The sequence below is a fragment of the Phoca vitulina genome, unplaced genomic scaffold, assembly GCF_004348235.1.
Source record: "Phoca vitulina isolate PV1807 unplaced genomic scaffold, GSC_HSeal_1.0 scaffold119, whole genome shotgun sequence".
NCBI classification, from domain to species: domain Eukaryota; kingdom Metazoa; phylum Chordata; class Mammalia; order Carnivora; family Phocidae; genus Phoca; species Phoca vitulina.
Genome location: NW_022589822.1, coordinates 404475 through 427214, shown reverse-complemented (window position 1 = coordinate 427214; position 22740 = coordinate 404475). Strand labels below are relative to the sequence as shown.

The 22740-nt window shown below is 37.5% G+C and overlaps 1 protein-coding gene across 2 annotated transcripts in view; it reads right to left on the bottom strand.

Annotated features, from left to right (window-relative positions):
- The window catches only part of TMLHE (trimethyllysine hydroxylase, epsilon), a 129449-nt gene that overhangs the window by 59566 nt on the left and 47143 nt on the right, over positions 1 to 22740 (bottom strand). The window contains exons 5-6 of one of the 2 annotated variants that reach the window (XM_032398725.1): positions 12922 to 13041; positions 8886 to 9122 (exon numbers count right to left, since the gene is read on the bottom strand). In XM_032398725.1, the coding sequence (XP_032254616.1) occupies positions 8886 to 9122; positions 12922 to 13041 (357 nt within the window). The remainder of the gene's footprint in view (positions 1 to 8885; positions 9123 to 12921; positions 13042 to 22740) is intronic. The other variant, XM_032398726.1, reaches the window with a different exon arrangement.

Below are 22740 nucleotides of genomic sequence, written 5' to 3'. Positions count from 1 at the left end.
AGAGTTAAAAAAAATTCATGGAAACAAATGAAAATGAAAACACAACTGTTCAAAATCTTTGGGATGCAGCAAAGGCGGTCCTAAGAGGAAAGTATATAGCAATACAAGCCTTTCTCAAGAAACAAGAAAGGTCTCAAATACACAACCTAATCCTACACCTAAAGGAGCTGGAGAAAGAACAGCAAATAAAGCCTAAACCCAGCAGGAGAAGAGAATTAATAAAGATTCGAGCAGAAGTAATGAAATAGAAACCAAAAGAACAGTAGAACAGGTCAACGAAACTAGGAGCTGGTTCTTTGAAAGAATTAATAAGATTGATAAACCCCTGGCCAGACTTACCAAAAAAAAAAAAGAGAAAGGACCCAAATTAATAAAATCATGAATGAAAGAGGAGAGATCTCAAACAACACTGAAGAAATACAAACAATTTTAAGAACATACTATGAGCAACTATACGCCAACAAATTAGGCAATCTGGAAGAAATGGATGCATTCCTAGGGACGTATAAACCACCAAAACTGAAACAGGAAGAAATAGAAAACCTGAACAGACCCATAACCAGCAAAGAAATTGAAGCAAACAAGAGTCAGGGCCAGATGGCTTCCCAGGGGAATTCTACCAAACATTTAAAGAATTAATACCTATTCTTCTGAAGCTGTTTCAAAAATGGAAATGGAAGGAAAACTTCCAAAGTCTTTCTATTAGGCCAGCATTACCTTGACCCCGAAACCAAAGACCCCACCAAAAAGGAGAATTACAGACCAATATCCCTGATCAAGATGGATACTAGCCAACAGGATCCAACAGTACATTAAAAGGATTATTCACCGCGACCAAGTGGGATTCATTCCTGGGCTGCAAGGGTGGTCCAACATCTGCAAATCAATCAATGTGACAGACTATATAATAGCCATATGATCCTCTCAACAGATGCAGAAAAAGCATTTGACAAAGTACAGCATCCTTTCTTGATTAAGAGTTTTAATTTGATTAAGAGTTTAACTCTTCACAGTGCAGGGATAGAGGGAACATAACTCAATATCCTAAAAGCCATATACGAAAAGCCCACAATGAATATCATTCTCAATGGGGAAAAACTGAGAGCTTTTCCCCTAAGGTCAGGAACATGGCAGGGATGTCTACTCTCACCACTGTTGTTTAACATAGTACTAGAAGTCCTAACCTCAGCAATCAGACAACAAAAAGATATAAAAGGCATCCAAATCAGCAAAGAGGTAGCCAAACTCTCACTCTTCGCAGATAAACATGATACTCTATGTGGTAAACCCAAAAGACTCCAACCCAAAATTGCTAGAACTGATACAGAAATTCAGCAAAGTGGCAGGGTATAAAATCAATGCACAGAAGTCTGTTGCATTTCTACACACCAATAATGAAGCAGCAGAAAGAGAAATCAAGGAATCGATCCCATTTACAATTACCCCCAAAACCATAAGACACCTAGGAATAAACCTAACCAAAGAGGCAAAGGATCTGTACTCAGTAAACTACAGAACATTCATGAAAGAAATTGAGGAAGACACAAAGAAATGGAAAAATGTTCTGTGCTCATGGATTAGAAGAACAAATATTGTGAAAATATCTATGCTACTTAGAGCAATCTCTACATTCAATGAAATCCCTATCAAAGTACCATCAACTTTTTTCACAGAGCTGGAACAAATAATTCTAAAATTTGCATGGAACCAGAAAAGACCCTGAATAGCCAAAGGAATGTTGAAAAAGAACACCAAAACTAGAGGCATCTCAACTCCAGACTTCAAGCTCTCTAACAAATTTGTAATCATCAAGACAGTATGGTACTGGCACAAAAACAGACACAGAGATCAATGGAACAGAATAGAGAACCCAGAAATGGACCCTCAACTCTATGGTCAACTAATCTTTCACAAAGCAGGAAAGAATATCCAATGGAAAAAAGACAACAAATGGTGTTGGGAAAATTGGACAGCCACATGCAGAAGAATGAAACTGGACCATTTTCTTACACCACACACAAAATTAGACTCAGAATGGATGAAAGACCTAAATGGGAGACAGGAATCCATCCAAATCCTAGAGGAGAACACAGGCAGCAACCTCTTCCATCTTGGCCACAGCAACTTCTTTCAAGACACGTCTCTAAAGGCAAGGGAAACAAAAGCAAAAATGAACTTTTGGGACTTCATCAAGATAAAAAGATTCTGCACAGCCAAGGAAACAGTCAACAAAACCCAAAGACAACTGACAGAATGGGAAATAATATTTGCAAATGACATACCAGATAAAGGGCTAGTATCCAAAATCTATAAAGAACTTAATGAAACTCAACACCCAAAGAACAAATGATCCAATCAAGAAATGGGCAGAAGATATGAACAGACATTTCCCCAAAGAAGACATACAAATGGCCAACAGACATATGAAAAAATGCTCAACATCACTCAGCATCAGGGAAATACAAATCAAAACCACAATGAGATACCACCTCACAGCAGTCAGAATGGCTATAATTAACAAGTCAGGAAATGACAGATACTGGGAAGGATGCAGAGTAAGGGGAACCCACTTACATTGTTGGTGGGAATGCAAACTGGTGCAGCCACTGTGAAAAACAGTATGGAGGTTCCTCAAAAAACTGAAAATAGAGCTACTCTATGATGCAGAAATTTCACTACTAGGAATTTCCCCAAAGATACAAATGTAGTGATACAAAGGGGCACCTGCACCCCAATGTTTATAGCAGCAATGTCCACAATAGCCAAACTATGGAAAGAGCTCTGATATCCATCAAATGACGAATGGATAAAGAAGATGTGGTATACACACACACAGACAATGGAATACTACTCAGCCATCAAAAAAATGAAATCTTGCCATTTGAAATGACGTGGATGGAACTAGAGAGTATTATGCTAAGCGAAATAAGTCACTCAGAGAAAGACAATTATCATATGATCTCACTCATATGTGGAATTTAAGAAACAAAACAGAGGATGATAGGGGAAGAGAGGAAAAAATAAAACAAGATGAAATCAGAGAGGGAGACGAACCATAAGAGACTCGTAACTCTAGGAAACACACTGAAGGTTGCTGGAGGGGTGGGGGTGGGGGATGGGATAACTGGGTGATGGACAGTAAGGAGGGCATGTGATGTAATGAGCACTGGGTATTATATAAGACTGATGAATCACTGACCTCTACCTCTGAAACTAATAATACATTGTATGTTAATTGAATTTAAATAAAGAAAGAAAACAATCCCATTTACAACTACACCAAAGACAATAAAGTATCTATAAATAAACTTAACCAAAGAGGTGAAAGACCTGTACTCCAAAAACTATAAAACACTGATGAAAGAAAATGAAGAAAATGTAAAGGAATGGAAAACTATCCCATGCTCATTGATTGGAAGAATAAATACTGAGAAACTGTCTATACTACCCAAAGCAATCTACACATTTAATGCAATCCCTATCAAAATACCAACATTTTTCACAGAACTAGAATAATCAGTCCTAAAATTTGTATGGAAGCACAAAAGACCCTGAATAGCCAAAACAATCTTGAAAAAGAAAAGCAAAGCTGGAGGCATCACAATTCCAGACTTCAACTTATATTACAAAGCTGTAGTGATCAAAATAGTATAGTACAGGCACAAAAATAGATACATAGATCAATGGAACAGAACAGAAAACTCAGAAATAAAATGACAGTTATATGGTCGATTAATCTACAAAGCAGGAAAGGATATGCAGTGGAAAAAAGACAGTCTCTTCAACAAATGGTGTTGGGAAAATTGGACAGCTACATGCAAAAGAATGAAACTGGAGAACTTTCTTACACTATACACAAAAATAAATGCCAAATGGATTAAAGACCTAAATGTGAGATCTGAAGCCATATAAATCCTAGAACAGAGCACAGGTAGTAATTTCTGTGACATCAGTGCTAGGAACATTTTTCCCCCCTTTTTAAAAGTTTTTATTTAAATTCCAGTTAGTTATCATACAGTATAATATCAGCTTCAGGTATACAATATAGTGATTCAACACTTCCATACAATACCCTGGTCATTATAACAAGTGCACTCCTTAATCCCCATTACCTATTTCACCTATCCCCCCACCCACCACCCCTCTGGTAATCATCAGCTTGTTCTCTATAGTTACGAGTCTGTTTCTTGGTTTTCCTCTCTCTCTTTCCCCCTATGATCATTTGTTTTGTATCTTTAAATCACATATAAGTGAAATCATATGCTATTTCTCTTTCCTGACTGATTTGTTTCACTTAGCATAATACTCTCTAGCTCCATCCACATCATTGCAAATGGCAAGATTTCATTCTTTTTTATAGCTGAGTAATATTCCATTGTATACATACACCACACTTTCTTTATTCATCAGTTGATGGATGGACATTTGGGCTCTCCATAATTTGGCTATTGTAAATAATGCTGCTATAAACATTGAGGTGCATGTATCCCTTTGAAGTAGTATTTTTTGCATTCTTTGGGTAAATACCTACTAGTGCAACTGCTGGATCATAGGGTAGTTCTATTTTTATTTTTTGAGGAACGTCCATACTGTTTCTTAAAGAGTAGCTGTACCAGTTTGCATTCCCACCAACAGTGTAAGAAGGTTCCCTTTTCTCTGCATCCTCACCAACACATGTCTCCTGTGTTAATTTTAGCTATTCTGTTAGGTGTGAGGTGATATGCCATTGTAGTTTTGAGTTGTAGTTCCCTGATGATGAGCACTGAGTAATGTATAGACTTGTTGAGTCTCTATATTGTATACCTAAAACTAATATGACACTATATGTTAATTATTCTGCAATTAAAATAATAAAATTAACAACAAAAAGAAACTGCTGTGTGGTATTTATCTCTTGATTGGGCCCACACTATTAACACACACACATACAGTGTGTGTGTATAGTAATAAATTGTGATCAAGTACAGTTTATTCCCAGAGTATAAGGTTGGTTTAACATTTGAAATTAATGTAATTTAGCATATTAATAGAATAAAGAAGAAAAATGACAATTATTTCTATTGATAATTGACATGAAGATAAAGCATTTATCAAAATTCAATACCCATTTGTGATTAAAAAAAAAAATCTCAGGAAACTTGGAAGGGAAATTCATCCAGCAGATAAAAGACATCACCAACACTCTTTTTTTTTAAAGAAAGATTTATTTATTAATTTAGAGAGAGCGCACACAAGCAGGGGGAGGAGCAAAGAGAGAGGAAGAGGGAAAGAATCTCAAGCAGACTCCCCACGGAGTGCAGAGCCTGACATGGGGCTAGATCTCAGGACCCTGAGACATGACCTGAGCTGAAATCAAGAGTTGGCTGCTTAACCAACTGAGCCACCCAGGCGCCCGACCAACACTCTTATAGCTAATATTGTACCTGGCAAAATACTGAACACTTTCATAGTACTGGAGGTGTTAGCCAGTGTAGTAAGGTAAGAAAAACAAATGAATAAACATATAGATTGGAAAGGAAAAAAATGAAACTATCCCGACAACACATCACCCTTAAATGACACATTAGACCAGATGGACTTAATAGATACAATAGGACATCCCATCTAAAAGCAGCAGAATACACATCCTAAGAAACCCAAAAAACAAAAACTTAGAACTAATGAATTACTTTAGCAAGGCTATAGGATACAATGCTAATTTAAAAACAAATCAAATTAAAGAAGACCTAAATAAATAGAAAGATAGATGAGGTTTATGGGTTGGAAGACTCAAAACTGTTAGTTATCACCAAAATGGTCTCTACTTAGGAATAAAATTAACAAAAGATATATAAGATCTATATCTTCAATACTACAAAACACTGCTAAGAAAGCAATCCCAATCATAACACTTACAAGGCATTTTTTCTAAAAACTGACAAGCTGATTTTAAAATCTATATGGAAATATAAAGAATCTAGAACCAGGGCTGGCAAACTGGTCTGTAGGCCAAATCCAGTCCACTGCCCATTTTCGTAAATATTTATTGGAACACAGGCACACTCATTCATTTATATATTGTTTATGGCTGCTGTTGTGCTTCCACAACAGTATTGAGTAGTTGTGATAAAGACCATATGACCAGGGCGCCTGGGTGGCTCAGTTAGTTCACTGTCTGCGGCTCAGTTCATGATCCCAGGATCCTGGGATCAAGACCCTGCTCCACCGGGAGTCTGTTTCTCCCTCTCCCACTCCCCTTGCTTGTGCTTTCTCTCTCTCTCCCTCTCAAATAAATAAATAAAATCTTAAAAAAAGACAATACGACCCACAAGCCTAAAATATTTACTATCTAGCCCTTTACAAAAAAAATTTGTAGACCCCTAATCTAGAATATCCACAATAATCTTGAAAAAGAACAAAGTTGACAAACATATTATCTGACTTCAAGAATTACTGTAAACCTGTAGTAGCCAAGACAGTGTGGAACGGTGATAAGGAACCACAAATAGATAATGGAATCAAACAGAGCTCCCAGAGACAAACACACATTTATATGGTCATTTGCTTTTTTAAAAAGATCTATTTATTTATTTATTTGAGAGAGAGAGAGAGAGAGAGCAAGCTAGCAAAAGCAGGGGGAGGGGCAGAGGGAGAGGGAGAAAGAATCCACAAGCAGACTCCCTGATGAGTACAGAGCCTGACGCGGGGCTCAATCCTGTGACCCTGAGATCACGACCTAAGCTGAAATCAAGAGTCAGACACTCAACTGACTGAGCCACCCAGGCGTCCCTGGTCATTTGATTTTTGACAGAGTTGCAAAGGGAATCCAATGGGGGAAAGGAAGGTCTTTTCAACAAATAAAACTATAATATCTGGATACCCATATGTAAAAAATATGAACTTCTACCTATACCTCATAACACAGAAGAAATTAACTTGAGATAGATCACAGATTTAGATGTAACAAATAAAACTATAACACTTTTAGAAAACATAGAATGTCATCATGTCATGGGGGCAGTCAAAGATTTCTTATACAGGTCATAGAAACAATAATCATTAAAGAAAAAACTACTCAATTAAATTACATTAACATAAAAAATTTCAGCTCATAAAAACATACTGTTAAAAATAAATAGGTAAGCTACAGGTAAGAAAATAATATTCCTAAAACATGTATCAGGTAAGAAATAGTGACCAGGGTATATAAAGAACTCCTAGAACTCAATAATGACAACCCAATGAAAAAATGGACAAAAAATTTAACCAGATACTTCAGAAGATATATAAATGGCCAATAAGCATATGGAAAGATGCTCAACATCATCAGTCATCAAAAAAATGCAAATTAAACCCCAAAGAGATAACCACCCTAATGGCTAAAACTAGTAAGACTGACAACACCAAGTATTAGCAAGGATGTGGAGCAGCTATAACTTTCATACATTCTTGATGACAATATAAAATGAAACAACTACTTTAGTAAAAGTTCTGGCAGTTTTTTTATGAAATTAAATACTCACCTACTCTATGACTCAGCAGTTCCACTCCTAGCTATTTACCTGAGTGAAATGAAAACACATATCTACAAAAATGCTTTTCTATGAATGCTCATGGCAGTTTTATTCATAATAACCACAAATTAGAAACAGCCCAGGTGTTTATTCATTAAAAAATGGATTTATTCTATGGTATGAATTTCTGGAACAGGCAAAACTAATCTATTGTGACAAAAATCAAAACAGTGATCTCCTCGGGTAGGTGTGCAGGGTTGGACTGGGCGGGGTATAAGCGGACTTTCTGCAGTGACGGCAATATTCTATATCTTGATAGGGGTTTGGGTTACATAGGTGTATGCATTTATCAAAACTCAGCAAATGTATATTTGATATTTTAAAAAATAATTGTATGTAAATTTTATTTCAAAGTTAAAAATTTATAAAAAGATATTGAACTCTACTTGAAGATATAAATGCTGAAGTATTTAGGGGGACATGTAGTCATAGCTACAATGTACTTTGAAATGCATCAAAAATAAGATTAACTGATGGATAGACAGATAGATAGATGATAGATAGATAGATAGATAGATAGATGATAGATAGATAGATGATTGATAGATAAGTAGATAGCCAGATAATAAAACAAGCATAGTAATACCTTCCTGGTAGAATCTAGGTGGTAGGTAGGTCTATGGATTTTACTGTAAATGCTTACAACTTTTTGGTATGTTTAAAAATGTTTATAATCAAATGTTGGAAAAAATACTGAATACCTACTTACTGTTCTAGGCAATGGGGATACAATAGATGACTAAGGTAGAGTTTTTCAGAGGAGGTTATCCAATGGAAGTGAATTAGTATTTGTGTAGTTCATATTACAATCCAGGGGCAAAGGCAGGAGCAACAATTTATTTTTATCTTCACAATTGGGTGTGGAGGAGGTTTGAAATGAGTGAAGATGATGAGTTCAATTTTGAATATGATGTGCTTTATGATCCTACAAGATCTCTAAGTGGCAACATCTAGTGGACTATTAGATATACAGGTCAGGAGATTTGCATAAATCTGGGCTACAAATGTTGTGGTTGTCATGCCTTTGGGTATTCTAGCTTTTGGTCAGTGAGCAAAATTTAATAATGGTTTTTGATTTCAATAGTGTTTTCATGTTAAAATACTATCTCAAATATCTCCTGCCCCCCAAATCTAGTATTCTTTACCTGTTGGCCTATTTATTTTTCCATGGGAAGTATAATAAGAACAGAAATTGTACTAATAAAGAGCTATAAAATAGCAAGACTAAGATGTGGTCAATATAAGGATTTTAGGGATTTTCATTAAGCTAATAATTTGAAGGCTAATAATTGGTAAATATATTATACTGGCAAATGGTTCTTTGGTACTCACCTGATCAAATAGAGCTCTTTATTCCATGGGTAGATATTTAAGACTGGCCCAACCCCAATCATGTGGTTGTGACATTCTCCAACATTTTCAATATATTCATGCTTCAATGGCACTTTGGTGAGGAGTTCAAATTCCTCAGGTGCCTTTTGAAGTACCTGTTCTGCTGCATAGAATCCATCTACCAGCAGTGTCCTGCCACCTGTTCCTTCATGCTTAAGACAGTGAAACACTTGAATGCTAAAGAGGGAAAAAATTAAATTCTTCTGTTCAGTGGCAAAAAGAGAACATATCAAAATTTTAGAAAATTATATATGAAATAATTATTGACTCTACTTGTATCATTTTCATTTCCAAATTAACTGTTTTTCCTTATAGCCGGTTATACTTTTTTGTGCTTTGAAATATTAATGCCACTACAGGTTTCTTCTAAACATGTTCAATATGAATTAAAACCTGTATGTGCCAGACCCTGGGAATACAGGCATGAATAAGATATAGTCTCTGTTTTAAAAAAGCCCATAGTCTAGTAGGAAAACATGAAGGAAATAAATACCAATAAAATATGATAGGCACTATAATAAAGTTGTATACAAGATATAGAGGGGCCATAAAGAAAGGACATTATTTACAAAGTATATTTAAGGAAGAAAGCAAGAAGCTCCTGTCAGCATAGCACAGAGAATCACGAAAGGATTTTTTTTTTTATTTTTTTAAAGATTTTATTTATTTATATGACAGAGAGAGAGACAGTGAGAGAGGGAACACAAGCAGGGGGAGTGGGAGAGGGAGAAGCAGGCTTCCCGCTGAGCAAGGAGCCTGATGCGGGGCTCGATCCCAGGACCCTGGGATCATGACCTGAGCCGAAGGCAGACGCTTAACAACTGGGCCACCCAGGTGCCCACGAAAGGATTTTAAACTGGGAAACTCTGTGGTCACATTAACATTTTTAAGACTTGATTATGATGATAGTATGGGAGATGGACTGGTGGGAAGCAAGATGACAAAAAATGTAGCAAACAACATGCTAACTGAAATAGAAAAAAACACTGAGGGCTTGAGCTTAGAGAAGGGTGTTAGAGAAAAAGACACACCAAAGAGATACTATAGGAGTAGAACTGACAAGATTTGATAACTGATTTAAATGTAGTAGAGAAAGAACAAGCAAAAATCTAGAATGACTTCAGGTTTTTCACTTGGGCAACCTGTCATTTGCTAAGAGGGAGAATGCAGAGAGAAGTGTAATTGATCATAATGAGGGGTGTGAGGGGTTGAGGAAGAAGTTCAGTTTAGGGGCCACGTTGAAGTAGTTGAGTCCATATGTGGCTGAAAATGTTAACAGGGAAAGAAAAGGGGACTTAATGGGCTGGAAAACTATACCAGAAATTTCAAATTAACAAGGGGAAAATAAAATTAATAGTAATTTAGAAAAAAAATAAAAGTAAATAACAAAGTAAAGTAAGTAAAAAATATGAATGCAGATAGAAGGAATAAAATCAAGGAGAACCTAACATAAATACAATTAAAATGAGAAACATCAGTTCTGGACTGTTGAGCTTTCTGTGAAACTTCTAGGTCAAGACGGTTTAGTAGCTAGTTGAAGATATTTAACCCAGAAGACAGGTGGATTTTGTAGTTTGTAGGTGATAGCTAAACCCAAAAGCATGGAAAAAGTCATTTGGAGAGATCATTTCAAGTAAGAAAAGAAGGACAAAGAGAAAACCTTGAGGAACAACAATATCTAGGACATGGACAGAGGAAAATAAGCCAGCACAGGATGCTGAAGAAAAGTGGTCAGAGATGTAGGAGGAAAACTAAAAAAGGAAGGATATTTAAGAAGAGGTAGTGGTTAACAGCATGCCCCAGGGGTCAAGTAAGATGAAAACTGAAAGGTACACACTAAGCATGGCAATAAGTTAGTTGCTGGTGACTTTGGAGAGAGTAATTTTATCTTTGTTATTTTATTTATTTATTATTTATTTGAGAGTGAGCACATGGTGGGAGAGGGGCAGAGGGAGAGGGTGAGAGAGAATCTCAAGCAGACTCCCCGCTGAGTACGGAGCCCATGCGGGGCTTGATCTCAGGATTCTGAGATCATGACCTGAACCAAAATCAAGAGTTGGACACTTGACCCACCGAGCCACCCAGGTGACCTTAAAGAGAGTAATTTTAATTGGGAGGTGTTGGATAAACTAGCCGACTATGGATTTGAGGAATGAATGGGAAGTGAAAATGAAAAGACACTGAATGTAGATGATTCTTTTAATAAGTTTAGCTGTGAAGGGGAGGAATAAGGCAGGGCTTGTAACTAGAGGGAGACAGAGTCCAAAGAAGATACGAGAAGCTGATAGGAAGGAGTCCATAGGTATGGAAAGGGTGAAGATTTAGGAGAGAGAAATCTCCAAGGAGGCTGGAGAAGATGAGATCCAGAGCAAAAGTAGCTTTTGAAAGGACAAGGCATATAACAATGTTGATGATGATGATGACAATGGCTAAAGTGATGATAATAATAACAACTAGTATTTCTTGAGCACTTAATATGTGTCAGGCAGTATGCCAAGTGCTTTAAATACATCATGTAATATAATCCCTAAGCAATACTAATGAATAGGTTTTATTACTAGCCCCATTTTACAGATGAAGAAACTGAGGCATAGAGAAGTTAAGTTACTTGTCCAAGAACACAAAGCTAATATATGTTACAGCTGGGATGCAGATCCAGATCTGTTAATGACATGGCCTGAACTCTTAACCACTCTTACTATACTGCTAATGTACTTACTTGGTCCATGTCATTGATTAGAAAGGTTTAAATTAATGGCAGAGACAACTAACTGCTTATCTTTGGTAGTGGTCAAAGAGAAAAGAGTTACTCAATATTTGAATGTCAACCTCTGTCCAGATGCTTCCCATCCCATTTCCTCTTTCTTCCTTCTGCACCCCCTAGAATGAGGATGCAGGGCTGTTGGGATCTTCATATATTGATAACATTGACAAGGATATCTAAAAGCTGCTTTATTCTTCCTCCCCTGAACCAAATATTCTTAAGTTCCAAACCCTTAAAGAAAATCAATGTAACCACAATTAATTGCATATTTTCACCATCTCATATTGTCTTTAAAAATCCATATGTACACTCACTTTACTAATATCTTTATGCCTCAGCTCATCATCTAAATGCAGAAGCAAGATAAATAAAATAACAACTACAGAGGTACCTCTAATAAGTGGCAAATGGTAGATAAGTATGGTATTTATCCATCGTGTCACATAATTATCATTTCACTTTTGTGGTGAGAACATTTAAGTTCTACTCTCTGTTAGCTACAGTGGTAATAATATATAACCATTGTACAACTTAAATTTATACAATGTTATATGCCAATTATATATTAATAAAGCTGGGGGGAAAAGGTATATCTTTGGCTCAGCAGCTTCTGATTCCATGTGAAAAAAGGTTTTTTTTACTAACTCCTCCTCTCCAACTTCTTACAAATTGGATTCAAATTCCTGTTAATACCAACCCAAAGCAGCTGTGTTTAGAAGATAGACCCGTTTGCAATATAGCTAAATATAAGAAAACTGTACAATTCCAAATTTAACAGTTAGACTTTTCTGGTAAGTTGTTGGTAATTACTTTGACAAAAGAGTAAACTAAACAAAATTAAGATCCATTTATATAGTAAGATGTATTTTCAATCATTTCAAAAAAATTTATTCTTGTAAGTCCAAATAAGACTGAACTAGGGTATTTCAAAATGATCATGTTTCTAAGAGAAGAAAAAGAAATAGTCACACACAGGAGCAGCAGATAGGATCTTGGTTCAAATAGAATGGAAAATGATTAAGAAATTATTCATTAAGGAGGGCATGTGATGTGACGAGTACTGGATGTTATACGCAACTGATAAAGTATTGAATACCACATCTGAAACTAATGATGTACTATATGCTGGCTAATTGAATTTAAAAAAATAAAGAAATTACTCAAGACCATCACATGTAAAGACCCTAATATGGAAAATTCTAATCCACTTACCCACAGGGTTCTTGAAAATAGGTAGTATCAGTGTGCCGATCCAAAGCCAGCTTGGTGTATGCAGTGTCACCCCTGGAGAAGTCTGAAGTAAAATACCACATCCTCCCATAGATGGTTTCTCTGTCAAATCAAATGAAGGAAGACTTAATTATTTGAAAGTTTGATTCTTGTCTTTCACAACTTTAATAACTTCTTTAATTATTCACAAGTAACAATAGATTTTTTTGGCTCCAGATTTCCATCTATAAGGAGTAGATGACAGCTGAACATACTACCAGTCTTAACAATTCTGTCACTGATTAACATTCTAGGAAGTTGGGGAGAAAACTGTGAAAGTAGAGTTGACTCTTGAACAACATAGGTTTGAACTGAATGGATCCACTCGTACATGGATTTTTTTTCAATAAATACATTATTGTAAATATATTTTCTCTTCCTTATGATTTTCTTAATAACATTTTCTTTTCTCTAGCTTACTTTATTGTAAGAATACAGTATATAATACATACAACATATAGAATATGTGCTAATTGACTATATTATTGATAAAGCTTCTAGTCAACAGTAGGTTATTACTAATTAAGTTCTGGGGAGTCAAAAGTTATACATGAATCTTCAAGTGTCTGGGGGAGGGAGAGGTCAGTTCCCCTAACCCCCACATTGTTCAAAGGTCAACCATATAATGTGGTCTGAAAGCTTAGGGAATTATCCCCCTCTGTTTATGTGCCTACTTTTAATAGCTTTCACATTCACGGTTTTTTCCTGTGCTCACCTTCCTTGCATAGAAAAAGATGTCTTTATGCAGATGCTTTTAGAAGTGATTAATGTAGATCCTCACCCATCTTTTGGACATGGAGGAATAAGAAAAAGAGAAAAGGATAGTTTATGTTAGCAAGTATTTAATGAGATGCTGTATCACTGTTTTTTATTTTATTTTTATTTTATAGTTATTTTCCTGGTGGCTCAGATCTGACCAAAGATCACTTTAATTCTTTAGCTTTCAGAGTCCATCTTATTTTTTGAACCCTCAAAGTCCAAACAGGAAATGGTCTTCCTCATGAACTATATAATCTCTAAAGCCCTCTCAATTGATTGTTTACCAGCACAGCTTCCTTTACTTGAAAATTCTCAAAATGTGTTTGAAACTGAACAGTTCAAAAATGTTGATTATGCTGTACCAGGATAGGGCAAATGACCCAGCATTCTATTTGCTACACAATGAGCTAGATCTGGCTCTTATTAAGTAAAAGGAAAGTACTACTTATAACAAAGTATGTTTACACCACATTTATTACTATAGAAGATCAATCTATATACTACCTAGAAACACAGACTAGAAGTGGAAACAACATTGTCTTTAGGATCAGGAAACCTGAGCTATCTGAATCCCAGTTCTTTTTTTTTTTTTAACTTAAAAAAAGATTTATTTATTTATTTTAGAGAGAGAGAGAGACGGAGGGTGGAGGGGGAGAGGAGAGAGAATCTGAAGCAGACTCCGTGCCCAGTGCAGAGCCTGACATGGGGCTCAATCTCACGACTCTGAGATCATGACCTGAGCTGAAACCAAGAGTTAAATGCTTAACTGACTGAGCCACCCAGACACCACCCCTTTTTTCTTACTGAACCTTTTATTAGTGAACATCTTCTGTTAGCGCTGTTATACATACCACACCATTTTTAAAATTATTTATTTATTTATTTATTTATTTGAGAGAGAGAGAGACAGCATGAGCAGGGGTAGGGGCAGAGGGAGAAGCAGACTCCCCGTTGAGCAGGAAGCACGCCATGGGGCTTGATCCCAGGACCCTGAGATCATGACCTGAGCCAAAAACAAGAGTCAGATGCTTAACTGACTGCACCACTCAGGTACCCCTACACCACACTATTTGTTAAAAATTTTTTAATTATTTATTTAAATTCCAGTTAGATAATATACACTGTAATATTAGTTTCAGGTGTACAATACAGTGATTCAACACTTCCATATGACACCCACTGCTCATCACCACAAGTGCACTCCTTAATCCCCATCACCTATTTCACCCATCCCCCCCATCCACCTCCCCTCTGGTAACCATCAGTGCGTTCTCTATAATTATGAGTCTGTTTCTTGGTTTGTCTCTCTTTTTTCCCCTTTGCTCATTTATTTTGTTTCTTAAATTCCACATAGGAGTGAAATCATATGGTACTTCTCGTTCTCTGACTGACTTATTTTACTTAGTATTATACTCTCTAGCTTCATCCATGTCATTGCAAATGGCAAGATTTCATTCTTTTTTATAGCTGAGTAATATGCCATTGTGTATATATACATCTTTTTATTCATTCATCAATGGACATTTGGGCTCTTTCCATAATTTGGCTACTGTTGATAATGCTGCTATAAATACTGGGATGCATGTATTCCTTTGAATTAGTACTTTTGTATTCTATGTATAAGTACTTAGTAGTGCAAATTGCTGGGTCATAGGGTAGTTCTATTTTAACTTTTTGAGGAACCTCCCTACTGTTTTCCACAGTGGCTGCACCAGTTTGCATTCCCACCAACAGTGTAAGAGGGTTCCCCTTTCTCCCCATCCTCACCAACACCTGTTGTTTCCTGTGTTGTTGCTTTTAGCCATTCTGACTGCTGTGAGGGGATATCTCATTGCAGTTTTGATTTGCATTTCCCTGATGATGAGTGATGCTGAGCATCTTTTCATGTGTTTGTTAGCCATCTGTATGTCTTCTTTGGAAAAATGTCTATTCAGGTCTTCTGCCCATTTTTAATTGGATTATTTGTTTTTTGGGTGTTGAGTTTGACAATTCTTTGTAGATTTTGGATACTAACCCTCTATCAGAGATGTCATTTGCAAATATCTTTTCCCATTCTGAAGGCTGCGTTTGGTTTTGTTGACTGTTTCCTTCCTGTGCAGAAGCTTTTTATCTTTTTTTTTTTTTTATTTTTTTTTTTATTTTTTATTTTTTATTTTTTTTTTTTAAAGATTTTATTTATTTGACACAGAGAGAGAGACAGCTAGAGAGGGAATACAAGCAGGGGGAGCAGGAGAGGGAGAAGCAGGCTCCTGGCTGAGCAGGGGGCCCGATGCGGGGCTCGATCCCAGGACCCCGGGATCGTGACCTGAGCCGAAGGCAGACGCTTAACCGCTGAGCCACCCAGGTGCCCCAGAAGCTTTTTATCTTGATGAAATCCTAATAGTTCATTTTTGCTTTTGTTTCCCTTGCCTCTGGCGATGTGTCTAGTAAGAAGTTGCTATGGCCAATGTCAAAGCGGTTACTGCCTGTGTTGTCTCTAGGATTTTAATGGTTTCTTGTCTCACATTTAGGCCTTTCATCCATTTTGAATTTATTTTTGTGTATGGTGTAAGAAAGTGATCTAGGGGGCGCCTGGGTGGCTCAGTCGTTAAGCATCTGCCTTCGGCTCAGGTCATGATCCCAGGGTCCTGGGATCGAGCCCCGCATCGGGCTCCCTGCTCGGCGGGAAGCCTGCTTCTCTCTCTTCCACTTACCCTGCTTGTGTTCTCTCTCTGGCTGTGTCTCCCTGTCAAATAAATAAATAAAATCTTTAAAAAAAAAAAAAAAAGAAAGTGATCGTTTCATTCTTTTGCTTGTGGCTGTCCAGTTTTCTCAACACCATTTGTTGAATAGACCTCTCTTCTCCATCGGATATTCTTTTCTGCTTTGTCAAAGATTAGTTGACAGTTGACAGAGTTGTGGGTTCATTTCTGGGTTTCCTATTTTGTTCCATTGATCTCTGTGTCTATTTTGTGCCAGTACCATACTGTGTTGATCACTACAGCTTTGTAATATAACCTGAAGTCCAGAATTGTGATGCTTCCAGCTTTGCTTTTCTTTCTCAAGAATGCTTTGGCTATTCAGGGTCTTCCATGGTTCCATACAAATTTTGTGAAAAAATGCAGGTGGTATTTTGATAGGGATTGCATTACATGTGTAGACTGCTTTAGGTTAATATAGACATTTTAACAATGTTTTCCAATCCATGAGCCTGGACTATTTTTCCATTTCTTTGTGTCATCTTCAATTTCTTTCATCAGTGTTTTATAGTTTTCAGAATACAGATCTTTTACCTCTTTGGTTAGGTTTATTCTTAAGTATCTTATTGTTTTTGGTACAATTATAAATGGAATTGATTCCTTGATTTCTCTTTCTGCTGCTTCATTATTAGTGTATAGAAATGCAACAGATTTCTGTATGTTGCTTTTGTATCCTGCAATTTTACTAATTCGTGTATCAGTTCTAGCGATTTTTTGGTGGAATCTTTTGGGTTTTCTATATAGCACATCATGTCATCTACAAATAGTGAAAGTATGACTTCTTCCTTCCTGATTTGGATGCCTTTTATTTCTTTTTGTTGTCTGACTGCTGTGTCTAGGATTTCCAGTATTATGTTAAATAACAGTGGTCAGAGTGGACATTCCCGTCTTGTTCCTGACCGTAGAGGAAAAGCTCTCAGTTTTGCTCCATTGAGGATATTTGCTGTGGGTTTTTGTATATGGGCTTTATTATGATGAGGTATGTTCCCTCTCTCCCTACTTTGTTGACGGTTTTTATCAAGAATGGATGCTGTACTTTGTCAAATGCTTTTTCTACATCTACTGAGAGGATCATACGGTCCTTATCCTTTCTTTTATTAATGTGGTATATCACATTGATTGATTTGTGAATATTGAACCACCCTTGCAACCCAGGAATAAATGCCACTTGATTGTGGTGAATGATTCTTTTAATGTACTGTTGGATTCAGTTTGCTAGTATTTTACTGAGAATTTTTGCATCCATGTTTATCAGGGATATTGGCCTGTAATTGTTTTTAGCGGAGTCTCTCTGGTTTTAGTGGAGTCTGTTGAAGGTAATGCTGGTCTCATAGAATGAGTTTGGAAGTTTCCCTTCCATTTCTATTTTTTGGAATAGTTTGAGAAGAATAGGTATTAACTCTTCTTTAAATGTTTGGTAGAATTCCCCTGGGAAGCCACCTGGCCCTGGACTTTTGTTTGTTTGTGGAGATTTTGATTACTGATCCAATTTCTTTGCTGGTTATCAGTCTGTTCAAATTTTCTATTTCTTCCTGTTTCAGTTTTGGTAGTTTATACGTTTCTAGGAATTTATCCATTTCTTCCAGGTTGTCCAATTTGTTGGCATATAATTTTTCATAATATTCTCTTATAATTGTTTGGATATCTGTGGTGTTGGTTGTGATTTCTCCTCTCTCATTTGTGATTTTATTTATTTGGGTCCTTTCTCTTTTCTTTTTGTTAAGTCTGGCTAGGGGTTTATCAATTGTATTAATTTTTCAAAGAAGCAGATCCTGTTTTCATTGATCTCTTCTATTGTTTTAGTTTCTATATCATTTATTTCTGTTCTAATCTTTATTATTTCCCTTATTCTGCTGCTTGTTAGGCTTCATTTGTTTCTCTTTTTCTAACTCTTTTAGGTGTAAGGTTAGGTTGTCTATTTGAGATTTTTCTTGCTTGTTAAGGTAGGCCTGTATTGCTGTATACTTCCCTCTTATGACCACTTTTTGTTGTATCTGAATGGTTTTGGACTACCGTGTTTTCATTTTCATTTGTTTCCAGGTATTTTTTTTATTTCTTCTTTGATTTCCTGGTTGACCCATTCATTGTTTAGTAGCATGTTGTTTAACCTACATGTATTTGTGGTCTTTCCAAATTTTTTCTTGTGGTTGACTTCCAGTTTCTTAGTGTTGCGGTCAGAAAACATGCATGGTATGATCTCAATCTTTTTGTATTTGTTGAGGCCTGATTTCTGACCTAGTATGTGATCTATTCTGGAGAATGTCCCAGGTGCATGTGAAAAGAATATGTATCCTGCTGCTTTAGGATGGAATGTTCCTAATATATGTTAAGTACATCTGGTCCACTGTGTCATTCAAAGCCATGGTTTCCTTGTTCATTTTCTGTTTAGATGATCTGGTCATTGCTGTAAGTGGGTGTTAAAGTCCCCTACTATTATTGTATTATTATCAATGAGTTCATTCATATTTGTTATTGTTTTATATATTTGGGTGCTCCCAAATTAGGGGCATCGATATTTACAATTGTTAGATCTTCTTGTTGGATAGTCCCCTTTATTAAGATATAGCACCCTTCTTCATCTCTTGTTACAGTCTGGTTTAAAATGTAGTTTGTGTGATATAGGTACCTCTACTCCACCTTTCTTTTCATGTCTGTTAGCATGATAAATGGTTCTCCATCCCCTCACTTTCAATCTGCAGGTGTCTTCAGGTTTAAAATGAGTCTTGTAGGCAGCATATAGATGGGTCTTGTTTTTTTTTAAATCCATTCTGACACCCTATGTCTTGATTGGAGCGTTTATTTAGTCCATTTACATCCAAGGTAATTATCAATAGATATGTATTTATTGCTATTTTATTACTTGTTTTGTCATTGTTTCAGGAGATTTTCTCTGATCCTATCCTGTCTTTGTCACTTTTGGTTTCTCCTTTCCACTGAGAGAGTCTCCTCTGATATTTCTTGCAGGGCTGGTTTAGTGGCCACTAACTCTTTTAGTTTTTGTTTGTCTGGGAAACTATCTCTCCTATTCTGAATGATAGCCTTGCTGGATAGAGTATTCTTGGTTGCTGATTTTTCCCATTCAGCACATTGAATACGTCATGCCACACTCTTGTGGCTTGCCAAGTTTCTGTGGAGAGATCTTTAGCTAACCTAATGGGTCTTCCTTTGTAAGTTAAGGACTTCTTTTGTTTTGCTGCTTTTAGGATTTTTTCTTTATCACTACATTTTCCAAATTTAACTACATTATGCCTTGGTGTTGGGCTGCTTTTGTTGATTTTGATGTGAGTTTTCTGTGTCTCCTGGATCTGGATGTCTGTTTCCTTCCCCAGATTAGGGAAAATTTCAGCTACTATTTCCTCTTCTGCTCCCTTTTTTCTCTCTTTTGGGACTCCTATGATACAAATATTATTACATTTGATGGAATCACTGAGTTCCCTAAGGCTATTCTCCTGTTCCATAATTCTTCTTTCTCTCTTTTGTTCAGCTCCATTATTTTCCATTATTTTGTGGTCTTTTAAAAATTTTTTTAGAGGGGGGAGAGAGAGAGAGAGACTGAGAGAGAGAGAGAGAGAGAGATGGGGGAGAGGGAGAGAGAGAATCCTAAGCAGGTTCCACTCCCAGCAAGGAGCCTGATGCAGGGCTCAATCTCATGACCCTGAGATCATGACCTGAGCTGAAAACAAGAGTTGGATGTTTAACCACTGGAGCCATCCAGGTGCCCCATTAGTTTGTCTTCTATATCATTATTCACTCCTCTGCTTCTTCCATCCTTGTGGTCATTACATCCAGTTTTGAATCTCAGTTACTGCATTTTTCATTTCTCACTGGTTGTTTTTTTAACTCTTTTATCTCTGTGGTAAGGGCCTCCCTGAAGTCTTCCATTTTTTTCTCAAGCCCAGCAAGTATCCTTATGATTTTTGTTTTAAATTCTCCATCAGGCATGTTATTTATACCTATTTCACTTGGATCTCTGGCTGTAACCTTTTCTTGTTTTTTTTTTTTTTTTTCCTTTGGGATGAATTCCTCTGTCTTGACATTTTGTCTAGGTCTTTGTCTTCTCTGTGTTAGGAAAGCTTGTTATGTTTCCTGCTTGAGAGTAATGGCCTTATGAAGAAGAAGTCATATAATGTCCAGGGCTGGGTGCATTAGGGAATGTCTCTGGTTTGTGCTGCATGCACTCTGCTACTGTGTTTTGGCTGCTCTATCCCTCAGGTCAGTCCTCTGCAGAGTTTCTCCTTGTCTGTAGCTGGCAGTGTTTGGACCCTGGCCAGAATGTGGTGAGTTTAACTAGGTATGCTCTGGTCTGCTTGTTAAATGAGACCTGATACCACTTCCACTAGAACTGAAGCCTTGCAGAACTCTATGGTCGGTAGATGTGGTGCCTGCAGGGGTTTCTGCTGGTCTTCTGGAGTAGGGTCCTGCTGCACAGGTCCTTAGGCATGCTTGCAGGAAAAAAGCAATACCAGCAGAGAATGGGGGTTGGGGGGGTGGGACTTGGGGTAAGCAGATCAGGCAGCCAGTTTGGGCGCTGTGCTGTTTATTGAAGTTGGTTTATGCTGTGGGACAGGGGTGGGAAATGGCACCAGCCAGCTCCTTTGTCCCTGGAGAGAGGAATTCGTGCTTGCTGCTCTCAGGGAAGCACTCCTAGAAAAGTGAATAATTTCCCCTCATGTGTTCTAGGCACTTTTCAGATTGGTGTTTTTACAGTGTCTCTGGGTTGCTTGCCTGCCTGGAGCAGCACAGTGCCCTTTGAGCTCTATACCAGCCAAGCCTGCTGACTTTTAAAACTCTAATCTTTAGGGACCTGGTGTGGTGGGGATCTGAGCTGGTCTTTTGGGGGGATGGTCTCACCACACTGGGACTGATGCAGGTTTGACCCAGAAGGGCAGTCATGGCAGAGGCACAGGGGCATGGAATTTGGAGCAAAGCAGGTTAAACAGCCAGTGTCTGGGTTAGCCACCTTCAGCAGGTGTCTTTGGACCTATGCTGAGGGGTGGGGGAGGGAAATGGTGCCTATGGGCTCTTTTGTCCCCAGAGAAGCAACGCCACCTCTCCCAGATGTACGCTAAGAAGAGTGAACAGTCTCTCCCTGTGTGCCTTAGGCAATCCTCAGATTGCACTGTCTGCCCTGGGGTTGTTTGCCTTCCTTCTCTCCAGGAGTAGTGCCCTCAGGTCTCTAGCCCAGCCAAGACTGTGGACCTCTAAAACCAGTCTTTGAGCCCAGCTGGTTGCAAAAACTCATGAAAATTGGCCCCTCTTGTTTTCCCAGCCAATGGCTTTGGGGAACTGTTCTCCTTGTGCTTATCCCCGTGCACTCCACTCCCTCTTGCTTTTCTCTGCAACCAGGGCTCCCTCCCCTCCACAGCACTCGCCATCTGTTTCTCCCCCAAACCATGTCTCTTTACTTCCAACCTTCCTCGATGTGGCCTCTTCTCTCCCTCTACTTGTGCAGTTTGTTCTATCAGTCCTCAGGTCAATTTCTTGGGTATTCAGAATTAACACCCAGTTAATTAGCTGTGTTTGAGGGATGAGGCAAGCTTAGGGTCCTCCTACTACACCACCATCTTAGGTCCCCCACTGAATCCCAGTTCTACTTCTTACTAGCAGAGTAATGCTGGGCAAGCCACTTACTTATTATATGTGTCTCAAGTGGCTCATCAGCAGAACAGGGGATAAAATATACACCCATCAGGATTTCTATAATGACCAAAAGAAAATAATGGACATGAATATCTTGGTTAAATGCTATATAGTGTAAGGCAATATTATTAACAACTAGTGTCTGAATCAAGCCTTAGGAATCATAATAGGTCAAAACTGGATGATCTTTAGACACCATCTTATTCAATCCTCTTATTGATCAGATGGGAAAATTGAGGCCAGGGGGTGCAGGTGGAGGGTACAGGTATGTATGTAATGGAGTTGTCTATGTTCACACAATTGCTTGAGGGTAGAACTTAGACTACTTCCTCGTTCTGTTTACTCAAAGTCAGTGCTATTTCTAGTGTATAATGATACCTGTTACTTTGAGGACCACTAGGCTCAAAAAATATACCAATGACTTTGAAGTCATCATCATATTTAACATGTAAGTGTCTTTAGAGATTAGAAATCTGGGCCTCAAATAAAGCACTACAAATGGGAATCCCCTTATTCAGGACACAAAATATTCTGGATCAAAAACAGTGTGACCATACCCAGTTAAATTATTTTACTGGTGTTGACGCTCTGCAAATTAATTACCATAGATATTAGAAACTAATAA